At 33.7% G+C, this 19,189-nt stretch overlaps 1 protein-coding gene across 3 annotated transcripts in view; it reads left to right on the forward strand.

The window, feature by feature from the left end:
• The window catches only part of LOC106473640 (alpha-actinin-like), a 45,973-nt gene that overhangs the window by 8,680 nt on the left and 18,104 nt on the right, over positions 1-19,189 (forward strand). For all 3 annotated transcript variants that reach the window (XM_022402045.1, XM_022402046.1, XM_022402047.1), the window contains exons 4-12: positions 518-599; positions 3,578-3,663; positions 3,861-3,953; positions 11,251-11,481; positions 13,002-13,078; positions 14,128-14,257; positions 16,370-16,461; positions 16,881-16,989; positions 17,971-18,033. In XM_022402045.1, the coding sequence (XP_022257753.1) occupies positions 518-599; positions 3,578-3,663; positions 3,861-3,953; positions 11,251-11,481; positions 13,002-13,078; positions 14,128-14,257; positions 16,370-16,461; positions 16,881-16,989; positions 17,971-18,033 (963 nt within the window). The remainder of the gene's footprint in view (positions 1-517; positions 600-3,577; positions 3,664-3,860; positions 3,954-11,250; positions 11,482-13,001; positions 13,079-14,127; positions 14,258-16,369; positions 16,462-16,880; positions 16,990-17,970; positions 18,034-19,189) is intronic.

The following is a 19,189-nucleotide window of genomic DNA, read 5'->3' on the forward strand; positions in this document are numbered from 1 at the left end:
TGCCCAATAATGCATAATTTCATTTGATAAACACGTTTAGATTGAATGGTAATTTATAATCAGTCACAAGAACGTCGAATCTGAATCACTTGAAAAAAACACGGGGGTGCTTAACTTTTTCCAGGTGTATATTTTCTTTTAATTAAAAATTCTTCTTACAATGAAATCTATCTGAATTTTCAAAAGGTACAAATTTATACAAATATCACATACAAAAATAGTATTTTATTAACAGAAACTGTGTATTTTTTAAAAGCTACTCTGAAGTTTCAGACTATTTCATCCATGTATTTTTTTTTTTTTTTTGCGATGAATAAAACAAACCATATAACAGATGCATCTAATCTGTACATCTGGACATTTGGAAGTTAATGGATTTTACATTTGCTTTTGAAATTAATACAGATTTTATTAAGATATTTTAGTTCTATGTTCAGTTTTTTATTCTGTTTACTTTGTGTGAATACAGTAATTTGTTTATTTCTCGAATATTTAGTTTAACATATCATATTAATAGGATAACCCTGTTGAAAACCTGAACCTCGCTTTCGATGTTGCAGAAAAACACTTGAACATTCCAAAAATGTTAGATGCAGAAGGTTAGTGTAAATGTATTATAATTCTTTCAGTATTAATGTGTTATTTAAAAACAAAAAGTCTTTGAAGACTTGATGACTAGTATGTGTTTGATTGACTGTGCAAATCTTGTACGAGACTAGGTACTGTTCAGACAAGATAAAAAGTATTTGAACCTTTTCATCATTAAACAATCTCTAGTGATTAAAATGTATCTATATTTTGTCAGCAGTACCTTATGATGTTTCTGTTGAACATTTGATTGAAATATTAAATTATTTGTCTTCTATTTTTGTTTTTGTATTTTTTTCTGTTTCAACTCTTCTCATTGTTGCTTTACTACTCCACCTTTTATTTGTGCTTATTTCTACGAAAGCACCGTTGAAAGTTATTTTGTGTAATTTAACGCAAGGAAGAATTGTTTTTTTTTTGCTCCTCGCATCTCATTAAATAAAATAACCTAAACTGAACGTAATTTTGGCTATTAGATACAGATATTTAAAAAAACTTTGAATTACATCCTATTGACAGTTTACTTATGCTACTGTTCTTGTAGATATCTTTTGATTGAATGTTTTGCGTATACTTGAAACTCTTATTGTCCAAACTTTTTGACATAATATTTGAAATAAAAATGTGTATCTCTTGTTTTCTTTGTTGTACCTTTCAATCCTTTCTGTATATTATTAAGACAATTAATACAAGTGTATTTTAAACATTCTTTTTGTTTGTTCCTCACAACTTCTAGTTTCTTTGTTTTTCTTAAAATCACAAACACTTAACTTTTGAGTAATTGATGTAAATGAAGAAATCTAGGTAAGTAGCTTTTTTGACTGTTTCATATTCTAGCAATACCAAAATGGAGATTAAAACAGTAGAACTACTAAAATGGAGATTAAAACAGGTTTTATTTCTTCTTCAGAGTTAGTGGGTGCCAGCACTCACAGCTGATGAAATTCAAACTGCCATGCTTCAACAGGTAACAAAAACTATGCATGGTGAAGAAAAAGCACTAACAAGCATAAAAAAGTGTGTTATGAAACGAAAACAAATAATGTGTCTGCTCAGAAGGTTTTAGTGATATAAGGTGTACTGTGAATGATTGTAGCTATTATAAGGATTTGTATTTTGACAAGTGTTTGTACTTAATAACATTTTTGTTGATGTTTTTGTTCGTACCATTTATTACTTTAACGTAAGAAGTAGTCATCTCTATCTGATAGTGCATGACACAATGAAAAATAGTTTAGTTTACTTAAAATAACATTAGTAGTTGTTACTCTTAGTTCAACTTTGGGTAATAAAACAGTACATGTGTATAAAGCTTTAACTGTTTATTATATGAATGAATGAAATCTTTTATAAAATGTGAATGGTTGAAAATAGATTGTCATTTATCAAACCAACCTGAGCCTTCCATTATAAGAAGATGTTATTCAGATTTATTATTGTCCTATTACCATGCTAAATTGGTTTCTAACTTTTCTGTAAAGTTGTGGTACTGAATGCTTTTCTAACGTTACTGTGAAGCTACAGTACTGGATGCTTTTCTAATGTTACTGTGAAGCTACAGTACTGACTGCTTTTCTAACGGTACTGTGAAGATACAGTACTGGCTGCTTTTCTAATGTTACTGTGAAGATACAGTACTGGATGCTTTTCTAACTTTACTGTGAAACTACAGTACTGGCTGCTTTTCTAACGGTACTGTGAAACTACAGTACTGGCTGCTTTTCTAACAGTACTGTGAAACTACAGTACTGGCTGCTTTTCTAACGGTACTGTGAAACTACAGTACTGGCTGCTTTTCTAACGGTACTGTGAAACTACAGTACTGGCTGCTTTTCTAACTTTACTGTGAAACTACAGTACTGACTGCTTTTCTAACGGTACTGTGAAGCTACAGTACTGGATGCTTTTTTATTGTTACTGTGAAGCTACAGTACTGGATGCTTTTTTATTGTTACTGTGAAGCTACAGTACTGGATGCTTTTCTAATGTTACTGTGAAGATACAGTACTGGATGCTTTTCTAACTTTACTGTGAAACTACAGTACTGGATGCTTTTCTAACTTTACTGTGAAACTACAGTACTGGCTGCTTTTCTAACGGTACCGTGAAACTACAGTACTGGCTGCTTTTCTAACAGTACTGTAAAACTACAGTACTGGCTGCTTTTCTAACAGTACTGTAAAACTACAGTACTGGCTGCTTTTCTAACGGTACTGTAAAACTACAGTACTGGCTACTTTTCTAACGGTACTGTGAAACTACAGTACTGGCTGCTTTTCTAATGTTACTGTGAAACTACAGTACTGGCTACTGTGCACGTATACAAAGAATAGTGTTAAGTACTTGAAATCTAAATTGCCACAATTCTGTACTTTTCTCCGTGATTAGTCATAATGGTTTTCCAAAATGAAGCTTAATAAACATTTCTGCAATAGTGTTTAAAACTTTTTTTGGGGGGGGGGGTTGCTAGAAATGTTATTGGAAAAAGTAGATGGTTAAACTGAATGTGTGAACACAGTATGTAACTTTCATAATAAAAACATTAGTCCAAAGGTTTAGACTCAAAAGAAATGTAGAATTTTAAATTTGGGTGAAAAATTAACAAAAATAACAAACTTCACCCAGATTCATAATATTGTAATCATGAATTTTGAGCATTGACAATTTTCATGCTGAATGTCTTGTTACTTACCGTACATAATATGTTCGTAATTATAATTTGAAGATGGAGATTTTTATCATGCTGTTTCCTGTTTTTTTTTTAAATATATATAGTTGTCATTATCTATTTAATAATTCAGAGGCTCTGTCTTTTAATATAAGTTAAAACTTTTGTTTATGTGTGTGTGATATATTTACAGTAAATAGATGGCGTTAGTTTGATATATATATATATATATATATCTAAGCCTATTTTTCACTTATTTCCCTTAATTGTCTCATACAGTTTGTTTACTAACAGTTGCATTGTTGTTGTTTTTTGTCTCAGATCTCAACACCACTGCTATGCCAGATGAAAGAGCAGTCATGACATATGTTTCTTCATATTATCATACTTTCTCTGGAGCTCAGCAAGTAAGTTAATCTTTTGATAATTGTAAACATTCGTTAAATTTTATTTAATAAAATGTAAGAAGACGATGAATGAAAAATTTTCTGTAGGACTTTACAACTGATTGTGTTTGAGATGAAATAATCCTCCTGTTTTTATATTAAGACTAATAAAGATGTTATACTTATTCTAGACACTTGAACGTCTTATTATATTTCAGGCAGAGACAGCATCAAATCGTATCTGTAAAGTGTTGAAAGTGAACCAAGAAAATGAGAGGTTAATGGACGAATATGAGAGATTAGTCAGTGATGTAAGTATTGAAAAGATTGTAATTTACAACAAACTATACATGCGTACTCTAATTAAAGAACACAAATTTTCAAAACACCAAAGTTAACAAAACATGATTTGGATATGATATCTTACCTCCTCTCATAAAATAGCTTTCTTCGATTTGTACTGCCCTCTATAAGTAAAAATGTTTGCTCGCCACTAGCCTTTATGGTCCCTCCTACCTCCATATGGTATAGCTGCATTGTAGCATGCAAGTAAGTATGCATTAGGAGTACAACAAGCCCTCTTAATGCAGCTGACTCCCTCTCTGCAGTAGAACCTAATCTTCACTTCTCAATTTGGCATGACAATGATCAGATATCTCGCTTGTTGCTTGGTTAATTTGGGGTTCAATTGATTTTTGAATTTGTGACTTTGCCTTCATTTTCCACCTTTAGAAAATTGTTTTTTAATTTGAATTGCCCCCCAGTGGCACAGCGGTATGTCTGCGGACTTACAACACCAGAGACCGGGTTTCGATACCCATGGTGGGCAGAGCACAGATAGCCCATTGTGTAGCTTTGTGCTTAACTTCAAAACAAACAAACAAATAATTTGAAATATTTTAAATTCTGTTTATTATCTTTTTTGTGTGGTTTTGTAACTGCTTCCTGTTGACTTCATTTATTTTCAATGGAGTGTTATTACACTTAGGTAAATTAACTCTTTGACTACAGTCTGGGTGGATTCCACCCAGCCCATACCCACCAAAGTAACCATAAAGTAATTATACCATTACTTTTTAAAATGTATGTATATCTTCATGACATTTTGCAGTTTATCAGTAAACATTAAACAGTAACATTAATCTATATATATTTATTGTTTTTATTTTATTGACCTTTCAACCATGTCTGACTAACATTACAGAAGTTGCATGAGGTCGTGCAGCTTTATGTTATTGTATCTAATAACATAAAATGGCCTTTACAAAGTGCAACTGTTTTGGCTTTGTTTTAATGGACGAGTATTTTGTAGAATACAATTGTATTATATATGTATGTATTTTATTACTACATACAAATAAATTCTTAAATTTCAATTAGTTTTCTTAAAACATAGAACAGTAAATAAAGAAATACAGAAAACAATCTCTTCTACTTACGAAATTTGTACTTGCTTTTCATAATTTGCTAAGCCTTTTTGAATTTTGCATGTGGAGTATGTAAAACAAAATAATTTTTTAGGTTTTATGTTTGCATTTTGAAATAAGAAAAAAATAATAAATTATTATATCAGTACCACAGGATTCCACTGTAATTTATCAGGCTTACTAACTAAGCTGTATTTGGGTCTAAAAAAATATAATTTTTCAATCACCGTTTTGTTTTACCTCTTCTTTGCAATATACAGTGAAAAAGATGGTTTTTCCTATGCGAACATTTTGCTGTGCTTTCGATTGGTTATAAACACTTCATAGAGACAAGTAGTCATACTTAAACAAGCATTTCCAAAAATGAAAGAGATGGTCAGGACCACCGTGTTTGATATGCTAAATATAATAATATCTCAGAAAATAGAAAAGATAGGAGGTTCTTATTTTATATTCTTTCTTGTCAATATCAGTAATTTGAGTTTTTATTTCATAAGAAACTATAGACTTTGTACTTGGACATCACAAACATCTAATTTAAACCAAAGCTGCGTTCAATATACCACGTGACACACAAAAATTGATATTTTAGAATTTTGTTTTAATACTTATTTTTAAATTATGAAATTAACTAATATATAATACTAAAATTTTAATTATAATCTACAAATTGATACCAAACTTATTGACATACATTCATAAAATAGTAGTTCAATAAAATTTTGAATGTAAGTCTACAAACGTGATGACATGCCCTCTGACCCAAACCGTAGGAAAACCTGTAATGATAAGGTTAACGTGAATTTACAGTTTCAAATCACAACTACTACTGTTTCAGACACTACTGATGAACCAACAGCTTATCATGATGGCTTGAGATTTTATGTTATTGGCTGAGAAAGCTTTGGCTCTTGTCTGCCAGGAGATGTTTTCCTTCATGTGGCCATGGGTCTCATGAACATCAGCCACTTCTCTCCTTCTCAGGGGAGCCAAAACAGGATGATGAGAATTTGGATGGCCTTTTCCCTCCATCTTTTTTATCGTGCAGTCTCATTCTGAAACCATGGAAGTGCCACGACTTTTCACCTTTTCTGGAGTTAGTATTACAGGTATGTTGTGTTTTGTCTCCTATGTTCTATGACCCATTATCTTCTTTATTGACGTGTGACCATTTCCTCCTCCTGTCCACATTGGCACACTTGTCCTTCTCCACTTTTCTTCCAGACATGGCTTCTTTGTTGTTGAGACCTCTTATTAGGGACGCTTTTTTAACTTGTGCATCTTCCCCTCATGTTTGTAAAATCTATGCAAGTCCCCTTTTTTGAGGGGGTTCTTCCTGACTCATTGGAGTCATGAGTGGATTCTACCACTTTACATACTTCCCTCTCCTCCCTGGCCACACATTTGTCACAATCTTCCCCACCCTCCTTCATCTCCCTTACCTGTTCCTTCACAGTGTACACTTGTTTACTCCTGTCCACATTGGCACACTTGTCCTTCTTCTGCCCTTTCACTCCATGCATGGCTCCTGAGATCTCTTAGGTAGTGATGCTCTTTTAACTCGTTCGTCTCTTCCCTCATCTTTGCGAAATCTACGCAAGGCCCCCTTTTTAGAGTAAATTGCTTTTGGGGAGGTTCCTGACTTATTGGAGTCATGACTGAAATATGTCATTTGCAAACTTCCCTCTCCTCTCTGGCCACACACATTTGTCACAATTTCCCCATCTTCTTCTTTCTTACCTGTTCCTTCCTCACGGGTTGCTCCTTCACTGCATATACTTGTTTACTGCTGACCCACATGCTGCCAATGATACTGGTGATTTTCCCATGGGATTGGGTCCCGTAAGGGCTAGACTGCTTCTTTTTGCAGATTTTGGGAGACGTTTACCACAAACTGATGGGTTTGTTTGGGTCTTATCAGAAAGACTCTCCCTTCATTTTCTTTCTCCACCTCCCCTATCACCTTTTCCTATTCCCTTCACCCTTTCCAGCCAGCATCTTTCTGCTGTGATTCAATACCTTCACCTCCTGGGTGCTATAGAACCAGTTTTTCATACTCTTCCAGGTTTCTATTCCTGTCTTCTTGTAATCCCTAATAAAACTGGGGATTTTCATCCTGTTATCAATCTCTCTTGTCTGAACTGCTATATGGAAGTTCCTTGGCTTACCATGGAGTCTTTCCTTTCTCTTCAGTAGGCTTTTATTTCAGGTCTTTGGATGTCAAAGATCAATGTCCAATGCTTACCTTTATATCCCCATTTGCACTGCAACCCAACATTCTCTTTGTTTTGTCCATGGTGAATGTGTATATCGGTTCCAAGCTCTCCCTTTTGGGTTGACCTCAGCTCCCTACATATTTTCTCAGGTGGTCCAGGCATTTGCCAACTTCTTCATTTGCATGGACTTTGTTTCCATCACTACATGGATGACTGGTTTCTTCGCTTTCAGCTTCTTCCATCAATGCACAGTTTCTCCTCAGGGAAGCTGCTCGGGTGGGTTGGCTGATCAAGGTAGAGAAGTCTGTTTTCACATGGACTTAATACATCATTCATCTTGGGGTATTCTTCAATTACCTTCTCCCCTCCGACTGTGTTCCTTGGAGTTTATCATTCAGAAGGATCAATCCACACTTTTCCTACCTGCATGAGAGGTTCTTTTTCTTTTTGGGGACTTCCTTGGAGGCCCTTATTCCCCTTGGTTGTGCCCACATGAGTTCTCTTCAAGGGATACTTCATGATCAATGGGAGCTCAACAGTCCAGTCCATTGTAAGAGGTTCTGAACTTTCCACCCGGGTAGTGTCCCTTCTTTTCCACTCTGTCTGCCCTGCTTCCATTTCAGTGTACCAGCATCAGTGTCATATTTTTTGCCATTGATCTCTGTCAGGAGTTCATCCCTTATCCAAATTTTACATGGCTTTTTATAATGGTCTTTCTGTTTCTACCATTGCTGGTTATAGTGCAGTGTTATCCTCTACCTTTCATTTTTCCCATTTCTGCCATGTATTTTCATGTCCTATAATTTCCCTCTTGTTTTGTTCTTAATGTTGTCCTACATGCCTTTTAACCACTGGCTTCCTGTTTCTTATATCACCTATCATTAAACCTTTCTTCCTCCTCCTGTTGGCCTGTGGATGTTGATGGCCAGGTGTGTTCTCACTTGATGTCTCTCATAACCTTTACCACACAACTGATGTTCTCCTCTATCCTGTTTGTACCTTCCTCCTTAAAACCTCTACTGCACGTGAAGGTAATGTTGCCTCCACTCCTATTTCCCTTCCTTTGATTTCCCATCTATATATCCATACTGATCCCAACTGTCTCCTATGTTCAGTTTGGGATCTACACAATTCCCTTCCATTGTTCCCATTCCAGATTGTTTATACACTAAAATCCTTCAGTTTCCCATGACCTTCTCCTCTTATCCTAACTGGATAAGTTTGAAAAATTACACATATGACCTGTTCCTCCTTGTCTTCTGACTCCCTTTCCTCACATCAGATTTGCCTTCTCACAATGTCTAGCTGCTTGTCTTCCTTGTCCTTTGGAGGAGATTGTCCTGGCTGACATGTAGGACCACTTCTCATACTTTTTTTTTACATTATATACAGTGTCTGGCAGTTTCCTTCGTGGCCAGATATCGTCTACCTCTTGTCACCATCCTTCACTCATTGGTTCATCTGTGAGTGGATATGAGTTTTTTCCTTATATATATTTTTCTCTTACAGGGGCCTCTTTAAACTTCCTTTGGAATCCTGTTGTGTGGTGAATGATGCCTGTTCAGTTATACTTATTCTTAAATCCACACTGTATGACCATTAAAGTTGCTAATGTTCACTGTTGAGATGGAGTGTTCTGCAAGACTACTTGTAGGTTCATCCTCGTAGTGTCTTGCTTTATAAATATGTTCATCCTGAACAGTCCACTCATGGACTAACATGAATAAAGCAGAAGGGGATTGCTGCCCATCCCTGCCATTCCCTTGATTTTATAAATTGATTATGGTCTGCTTATCAGAATATGGTTTCACTGTCATCCATTGCAATTCCTCCAGTGCTGCATTCTTCCTGACTCTCCAAAACATCTCTTTCCCCCCTCTTCTAGTGGAGTACAGGAGTCATTACCACTTACCAGCTTCTAGCCACTAAGTAGGGTGGTAATATTCTGTCGGTGTATGTGGTGTGACTGTCCTTCTACTGCAGATCTGATGTATGATTCCAGATATTTTATCGTGTGGACTGGAATTTTTCCATCACATTCCAATATGCAGTTCACCCTTTGGCTGGGAGCCCTCCTTTCTTCCTCCACCTGGATGTTGGTTCCCGGGCAACTGGTGTTGGTTGGAGCCAGACCAGTCAACATAAGTCCTCACATGTGAGTGGGCTGAGACCTTCCTCCTGCTGAGTACTGGACGATACATTCCCAATGGTGCATGAATTTGGACTGGAGTTGTCCCTCCATGTTGCATTTCCACCTTCCTACCATCATTCAGATGTCCATTCCCAGAGGATACATATGTTGGTCATGTTAGATATGCACATATGATGACTTGTGTTTTTGGTACAGGGGTGAATGGTAGAGGACCCTCCTCCTACTGTGAGCTCATTGATCCAGTCTCAGTGCTGCTGGTTTTGGACTGGAGTTAACCTCTGATTTATGTTCCGATGTGTCCTAGCCACTTTACACCAAAGGGACTTTTATCTTTTCGATTGTGCCTCTTTTCTGCCCATTTCATGACACATTCATCCATCAAGGGTTCAGATGTTGTGCAGTTTCACACAAGTGTTTCTTCTTCATTGAGATGGCACACTCCTTGCATGCTCTTCAGATGCTTTCTGAAGAGGACTGTTGTAGGTAACGTTTACACCATTCAGTGTGGGATTCTAGCTATTTTGTGAGAGGAGATATCATATTGGAAATTAATATTTTCATACATTGAAAATATATTTCTGATAGATACTTACTTCTATTCACACTTCCCACTTGTGGTGTGTTTTTCCATATTTAATCTCGAAGTGAAGAATGGGTTCCACTGCATAGAGGAAGTCAGCTGTGCTAGGATGGTATGTAACACTCCTATTGGTGGAGGGCTGTTGCATGGCTATTTACATGCTACAATGCAACTATACCACATGGAAAACACATAGAGGTAGGTGGGAGTATAAAGGCTAATGGAGAATAAAGATTTGTGCATATAGAGGGCAGTACAAATTGAGGAAAGCAATTTTGTGAGAGGAGGTAAGTATCTATCAGTAAGTATCTATCTTTCAGTGGAGGAAAATATTAACTTTATTATTTCACTGTGAAATATACATTCTTATGTTAAAAATCACAAAACTTAGAAATGATTTGAAACACCAAAATTGGAATCATGGCTATTCCTACATGGATAAATTGATTAAAGATCACAGAATTTTGAAGTTATTTAAAACCATGAATAATAAACCTTAATACATTTTAGGGTAACAGATTTGCAGCATCACAATAAAGAAATGTTTATAAAAGCTTGTTACTTTCACAATACGTAGATGTTTAGTAAGGAAAGTTCAAGTTCTTTTTTGTCTCGTAGAAACCGTTACCTGCTAGGCTTCAAGCGTATTAACACACAGAGGTTTTTAGTCCATCATGGTTACAACATTTACATTTTTAGTACTTGTATGAGAAACCTTAAAACATTTTTTGTGGTTTAAGAGTGTTATATTGAAATGATAAAATACGTAGACAGCAACAGAGTACGTCACTTTGGTCAGTTTAATTTAATTCACAGAAATGCACATTTTGATAAATATTTAAAAATGTGTGGATCCTTGCAATTATTTATTAATTTTTCTTTTGTCAAACACATTTCAATATTTAAGAACTAGGAACCTAAAAAAGGTTTAACGTGTCAAATTGTACTGTCTGCTCAAACTTTATAGTTCATAGCACATCATATCATTTTAGCACAACAATATAAGAATTATTACCTTTAAGGCTTTGATTAATTTCAATATTCTTCTTAAAAATAGGAGCCATTACTGTGTAATTGTATTTCATCAACTGACAAGAATATTTGTTATTTTGGTGATAAGTCATTTGTAGATTATTTTAGGATTCAGTAGCCATTAGTTGAACATCAGGCACAGTTTAATTGCTGAAGAAATGTATAATAGAAACGTTTTTTATTTTATTTTTTGTATCTCAGTTGCTGGAATGGATTCAAAAAACGACTCCTTGGCTTGAAAACAGAACAACGGACAACACTTTAAGTGGTGTTCAAGACAACTTAGAAGAGTTTCGAAAGTACAGGAGGGTGGTCAAGCCTCCTAGAGTAGAACAGAAAGCCAAACTGGAGACAAACTTCAACACGCTTCAGACTAAACTAAGACTAAGTAACCGGCCAGCATATCTTCCTAGTGAAGGCAAGATGGTGTCTGTAAGTAGAAATCTTTACATCTTGTAATGTTGTTTGGTTCACTTATCTCATTGTCTTGGATAAAGTTAAGAACAAAGTCTCCTTGTAATATTTGTAATATTGACATCAAGGATACTAGTATTAGTGATTTATACTTGTAATATCAACATGAAAGATACTAGTATTAGTGATCTATACTTGTAACATCAATATGAAAGATACTAGTATTAGTGATCTATACTTGTAACATCAACATGAAAGATACTAGTATTAATGATCTATACTTGTAACATCAACATGAAGAATACTAGTATTAATGATCTATACTTGTAACATCAACATGAAGGATACTAGTATTAATGATATTTACTTGTAACATCAACATGAAGGATACTAGTATTAATGATCTATACTTGTAACAACAACATGAAAGATACTAGTATTGGTGATTTATACTTGTAACATCAACATGAAAGATACCAGTATTAATGATATAAAATGAACAACATGCTTGTTTCCACTTACATATACTTTGAACTAGATAATGTTTTAGTTTTTATAACTAGATAGGCCATGTTTCCCCAGGATGTGTTGCTGTTGAGTGTGTGTGTGTATGTGTGTGTGCCACAAAATATTCCAGTGTTGTAAAAAGAAATATTTCCAATGAAGTATGTGAGAATAACAATTTCAGTGCAATGACTGGCTAGTGAAATTCAGTCCAAAGCTATATTGTCTTTGTGCTGTACAGTAGGTTTGAATTTATCCACACTTTACTATGAATGCTGTAACTAGAGATGTGAAACTCTTTTTTTAAGTAGATTCAGACAGAGGCATTGCTATGTACTTAAACAGTTAGGGGCTCAGGCCCATAGGCATGGGAATTTTTGGTGTTTCAGGATGATATCAATAATGGTTTTCTGTTATGATTTGTCAGGACAACCAATTAGGAATTCGGGGTATTGTCAAATAGAATCAGGGCACGGACCCCGTGTGACAGTGCTTAGTGATACCTCTGGTTTCAGAGGTTTCTTAGTGGAGGGGGAAGATGGATCCTGTTGCTAAATGTTACGTTAACAAGTTGTCTTTATCAATTATTATTTCTAGTGTAACCTTGCCTCCATGAGAGGTACTAGATTAAATACATTGGAACCACAATGGCAGAGAGTACTTAGCTGACAAATTTATGTATTACTTTATTGCTACAGGCTTAATGATATTTTAGAATAAGGTAGATAGAGACCACTGGCATAATCTTAGCATATTAGATATAGATTGTGTAGAAGTTCCATTTTCTATTAACATTTCTCGGTCTCTAAACAGTTTCAGACTATGTTTCAAAGCAAGTCATCAGGAAGAGAAGGTAGCATAGTGCTTAAAGGCCTGAAAACTATCAGTGAAGTTCAAACATGATTTGCCGGTCAACTTGAGATTCTAAAGTATTATGAATACTTTCTTCATGCTTTTTTTTTTCTTGTTATGTTTCGATGAAACACAAATTGTATCCAATTGACAAATTTTCTAAGATATGTACTTTTGCTTAGGACATTGCCAGTGCATGGAAAATACTAGAAACAGCTGAGAAAGGATTTGAAGAATGGCTTTTGTCTGAGATGTTGAGGTAACCATCTTTAACTTTCTACTAAAGATATTGTTTAATTACATACAGCTGAGGTAACCGTCTTTAATTATCTACTAAAGATATTGTTTAATTACATACAGTTGAGGTAACCATCTTTAACTATCTACCTAAGATATTGTTTAATTACATACAGTTGAGGTAACCATCTTTAACTATCTACTAAAGATATTGTTTAATTACATACAGTTGAGGTAACCATCTTTAACTATCTACTAAAGATATTGTTTAATTACATACAGTTGAGGTAACTGTCTTTAACTGTCTACTAAAGATATTGTTTAATTACATACAGTTGAGGTAACTATCTACCTAAGATATTGTTTAATTACATACAGTTGAGGTAACCGTCTTTAACTATCTACTAAAGATATTGTTTAATTACATACAGCTGAGGTAACCATCTTTAACTATCTACTAAAGATATTGTTTAATTACATACAGCTGAGGTAACCATCTTTAACTATCTACTAAAGATATTGTTTAATTACATACAGCTGAGGTAACCGTCTTTAACTATCTACTACATGATATCCTATTTAATTAAATGTGAGATGATACTGAATTGTAATCTTTTAGTTGTTCAAAACACTTAAGTAGAAACAAAAAGTGCCAAAATGTAAAATATTCTAAGGATTTTCAAATGTTGTAAAAATGAATTACCACATTTTTTCTATAACATGTGTAAATATGTATGTTTCCTTGCTTCTAATGTGGACCTGAAACCTTTCATATGCCAGATGAGTGCTCTGCCAACTGAGCTAACCCTACTAGTGCTTACTTGTAGGTCACTTTTAAAAAATTCAAACTACTACATAAATAATGAAGATTGATGAAATCTAAAGATGAATTTAAAATGACATCATAGTTTTATTTTGACTACTTGTTTTGAGATGTTGAAATTATAACCAACTAGAAATTTGTTTATTTTAGATCAATAAAACAATGTGGTAAGCTGAATGAGTTAAAACTGGATGGATATTTGTTTTTGTTGGCATGCCACAATGTGACTTGTATTATTTATACTTCAGACTGCAACGACTGGATCATCTGGCCCAAAAATTTCAACACAAGGCTGACAACCATGAAGAGTGGACACGAGGAAAGGAGGAAATGCTAGAAAGTCAAGATTTTCGAAACTGTCGACTGAATGAAGTCAAAGTAAGTGAAGTTTGTAAATCAGCTTTGTTTAAATCGTGTGACAGGTTTCTGATAATAAATATACTAGGTAGGAAGTAAGGTTTCGTGACAAAAAAGGACTTTTTACTACTGACTATCTATTGTCGTTGAAGTGTTACTTCTGTGACAAAACGCTACCTTTTTACTGTTGACTATCTGTTGTCGTTGAAATGTTACTTCTGGGACAAAACACTACCTTTTTACTGTTGACTATCTATTGTCATTGAAGTGTTACTTCTGTGACAAAACGCTACCTTTTTACTGTTGACTATCTGTTGTCGTTGAAGTGTTACGTCTATGACAAAACACTACCTTTTTACTGTTGACTATCTATTGTCGTTGAAATGTTACTTCTGGGACAAAACACCACCTTTCTACTGTTGACTATCTATTGTCATTGAAGTGTTACTTCTATGACAGAACACTACCTTTTTCACTGTTGACTATCTATTGTCGTTGAAGTGTTACTTCTATGACAAAACACTACCTTTTTACTGTTGACTATTTATTTTCATTGAAGTGTTACTTCTGGGACAGCACGCTACCTTTTTACTCTTGACTATCTGTTGTTGTTGAAATGTTACTTCTGGGACAAAACACTACCTTTTTACTGTTGACTATCTGTTGTCGTTGAAATGTTACTTCTGGGACAAAACACTACCTTTTTACTGTTGACTATCTGTTGTCGTTGAAATGTTACTTCTGTGACAAAACACTACCTTTTTACTCTTGACTATCTATTGTCGTTGAAATGTTACTTCTGGGACAAAACACTACCTTTTTACTGTTGACTATCTATTGTCATTGAAGTGTTACTTCTATGACAGAACACTACCTTTTTCACTGTTGACTATATATTGTCGTTGAAGTGTTACTTCTATGACAAAACACTACCTTTTTACTGTTGACTATTTATTTTCATTGAAGTGTTACTTCTGGGACAGAACACTACCTTTTTACTGTTGACTATCTGTTGTCGTTGAAATGTTACTTCTGGGACAAAACACTACCTTTTTACTGTTGACTATCTATTGTCATTGAAGTGTTACTTCTATGACAGAACACTACCTTTTTACTGTTGACCATCTATTGTCGTTGAAATGTTACTTCTGGGACAAAACACTACCTTTTTACTGTTGACTATCTGTTGTCGTTGAAGTGTTACTTCTGTGACAAAACACTACCTTCTTACTGTTGACTATCTATTGTCGTTAAAGTGTTACTTCTGTGACAAAACACTACCTTTTTACTGTTGACTATCTATTGTCGTTAAAGTGTTACTTCTGTGACAAAACACTACCTTTTTACTGTTGACTATCTATTGTCGTTAAAGTGTTACTTCTGTGACAAAACACTATCTTCTTACTGTTGACTATCTATTGTCGTTAAAGTGTTACTTCTGTGAGAAAACACTACCTTTTTCACTGTTGACTATTGATTGTTGTTGAAGTGTTACTTCTGTGAGAAAACACTACCTTTTTACTGTTGCCTATCTATTGCCATTGAACTGTTACACATGTAAGAAAACAGTATTTTTTATTAATTGCTAAAAACTTGTTTCTATGAATAATCAGTATATTTTACAATAGTAAATTGTACGAGTTCAGTCTGTTATTTTTTGTAGAAATAGTGGTCTCTTTCTGTCATCTGGGAAGAGAAAGTGTAAAGGCAAGAAATAAAAAGTAAATTATGATTTAACTTGGTGAAATTGATGTTGAAAATGAACGAATAATTGTAAACGTTAGAAATAGTTAAACATAACAACACGCATCCAATATTTACGCAAACAAGCTATGAAATCTTTACAAACACAAGTTAATAACATAATGAAAATATATATGTGAAGTTCAAATTTAGTTCTGTCACTTCTTTCCTGCTCATATTTATCTTGATGCTGTTATTGTAGAGATAAAGTGTTGTTTAAGATAATTTATTATTTCTTTTTTTAATAATGAAAAGGTTAATTAAGAACAAAAGTTGAATATATGTAATCTTGGTAGTTTTGTGAGCAGTGTGTGAAAAGTAAATGTTTATTATCTGTTGGTTATGGCTCTAATCAAATAATTGTACTTGGTGTGAATTCACCCACTGTAGGCTTTGAAAAAGAAACATGAAGCTTTCGAAAGTGATCTAGCTGCTCACCAAGATAGAGTGGAACAAATAGCAGCTATTGCTCAGGAGCTAAAGTAAGTTTTTATTTTCAAACACAGAAATTACATTTTGTTATCTGTGAATTAGACATTACTGTCTAAAACATTGGAAAAAAAACAATCTTTATTTGATGTATAGATACTGTATATATATACAATAGAGTAAGTACTTTTGTAGTGCTAACTAAGTAAGTGAATAGTATGATTGATTAACACGCGCGGTTGCGCACATAACACCAATAAAGTAAGTCAAGATTTAGGTTGAATTGACTGAGCCCGTAATAAGAGAGTTATTCTTGGTCGTATTTAGCCTTACTGCTGCCTGGTGTCCTAAACTAATCTTATTAGAGCAGGAAACGTTACAGAAACATGCTTCCGCACAAACACTAAAATTAAATCAGGTATTCTTTATAGGTATGCCTAGTTCAGTGTTCATTTCCATTCTGTTGTTTTAGTGCTTTGGATTACCATGATTTACCTACCATTAACAACCGATGTCAACAAATATGTGATCAGTGGAACCGCCTAGGAACCTTGACTCAAAAACGACATTTTGACCTTGAGGTAAATATCTTTACCGTCAGATTTCTGTAAGGCTTGAATTAAAGTTATGGTGGATTATGTTTTTAGTCTATATATTTCAAAAAAAGGTTTTTTCGTTTTCTATGTTTCATGTAATACATGGACTATATAATCAAATTATTATTGTTTTCAAACAATTAAGTTGTAACATTTTTAACATGTTCTAATTGATGATTATAAGATAAAAAACTACATCAGTTTTTGAATATTAATTATTAAAATATTTTCTCTTGTCTAGTTTTAATTGTCTTGCAGTAGTATTTTTTCTGAGTAATTGATTTTTTTCTTTTGTAGTTTTTATGAACTTGGAAAATTCTCTAACATGACTGTTTTGTTTTTGATATTTCGATTTTGTAGATTGATTAATGTAGGTGTTAATGTTTTATGGTATTTTAGTCCTTATGTCTGTTTTTGTTTATCATACTTACATTTTAAATTCATAGAAAGAATGACAGTGTTGTTATTATTACATTCTATATATGTTTTAGTCCTAATGTATGTTTGTTTGTCAATATTTAGGTTTTTTAAATGACTAACAAGGTGATGTATAGATCATGACATTGTGTATGTTTTAGTCCTAATGTTTGTTTGTTTGTCAGTATTTAGGTTTTTTTAAATGACTAACAAGGTGATGATGTATAGATCATAACATTGTGTATGTTTTAGTCCTAATGTTTGTTTGTCAATATTTAGATTTTTTAAATGACTAACAAGGTGATGATGTATAGATCATGACATTCTGTGTATGTTTTAGTCCTAATGTTTGTTTGTTTGTCAATATTTAGGTTTTTAAATGACTAACAAGGTGATGTATAGATCATGACATTGTGTATGTTTTAGTCCTAATGTTTGTTTGTTTGTCAATATTTAGGTTTTTTAAATGACTAAAAAGGTGATGATGTATAGATCATGACATTCTGTGAAAATTTTAGTCTCACACCTGTGTTTTTGTTTCAACTATAGGAAGCAGAAACAGTTCTGGAGAAAATAGATCAACTACACCTTGAATTTGCCAAAAGAGCAGCTGTTAGTATCGTTTCTATTAGCTCTTGATAATTACTTTTTTTGGTTTTCTTTGATTCAAATATGCTGTGATGCTGACTATAATATTATAGAGTGATTTATAAATAGTAGGATGGGGGGGGGGGGATAATATTCTATCTAGCTCATAGTCATATAAACACAGACTACCCCATGTTTTGTGCATGATTTACACGAGTTCAGTCTTCTCAAGAATAAAGATTTATCTTTGAAGCTAGGGCATGTGATTAAACTGTATTGGTATGGATAGTTTTTCTTTTATTGTGTGAGTTGCAGATCAGATAATTACAAATATTTTTCCGGTAGAAAAACAAACATTATATTTTTATAACTATAGTTTATTAGATATCGAGCTGTTTTCTCTACTTAAAGTATTTCTTGTTGGAAAGTATAATTAATGGTTACTTCTTTCCATCACTTTATTATTGTAATACAACATTTTATGTAAACTTTACTTGTGTATACATTCTGTGTGACATTTCTTAACTCTCAATTATATAATTTGGTGATATTCAAATACAATATAATTAGTTTACTTATGTATCTTCTGGCATTTAATTAATAGAAGTAATACACCTCTTAAATCATAATTATGTATTATTATTAAACAAAGATATTTTGATACATGTTTTAGCCACATTTGTTTGTGTCTTCATCAGGCCTTCCTGTTGGTCAGTACTGCCTGATGAAGACACAAACAAATGTGGTCAAAACATGTATCAAATTATCTTTGTTTTGTAATAATACATAATTATGGTATAAGAGACATGTTACTTTTATTAATCAAATTAATTATCACAAGTGGACAAGATGTGAAGCATAGTGTAATTAAAAATCTGTATATCCACTTTCACAAGTTTGAGAAAAGTAACACATGAAACACTTAAATCTGTGTATCTACTCCGACAGGCTTTAGAAAGTATTTCTACGTTACTGAACTCAAGTAAAATGTTTATCTTTGTACAGCTCTGTGTGATCACTCACTTTCACTGTATGGATGCCTATCCTAAATCAGCCTCTTTGACTAATTAGGTCACTCAGCTGCAATCTGTGGATAGTGAGTTCAAATCCACATTATCAAACATGCTCACAATTTCAGTTGTGGGGTTATTATAATGCGATGGTCAATCCCATAATTTGT

Source organism: Limulus polyphemus, unplaced genomic scaffold (genome assembly GCF_000517525.1).
Source record: "Limulus polyphemus unplaced genomic scaffold, Limulus_polyphemus-2.1.2 Scaffold6360, whole genome shotgun sequence".
Taxonomy (NCBI): domain Eukaryota; kingdom Metazoa; phylum Arthropoda; class Merostomata; order Xiphosura; family Limulidae; genus Limulus; species Limulus polyphemus.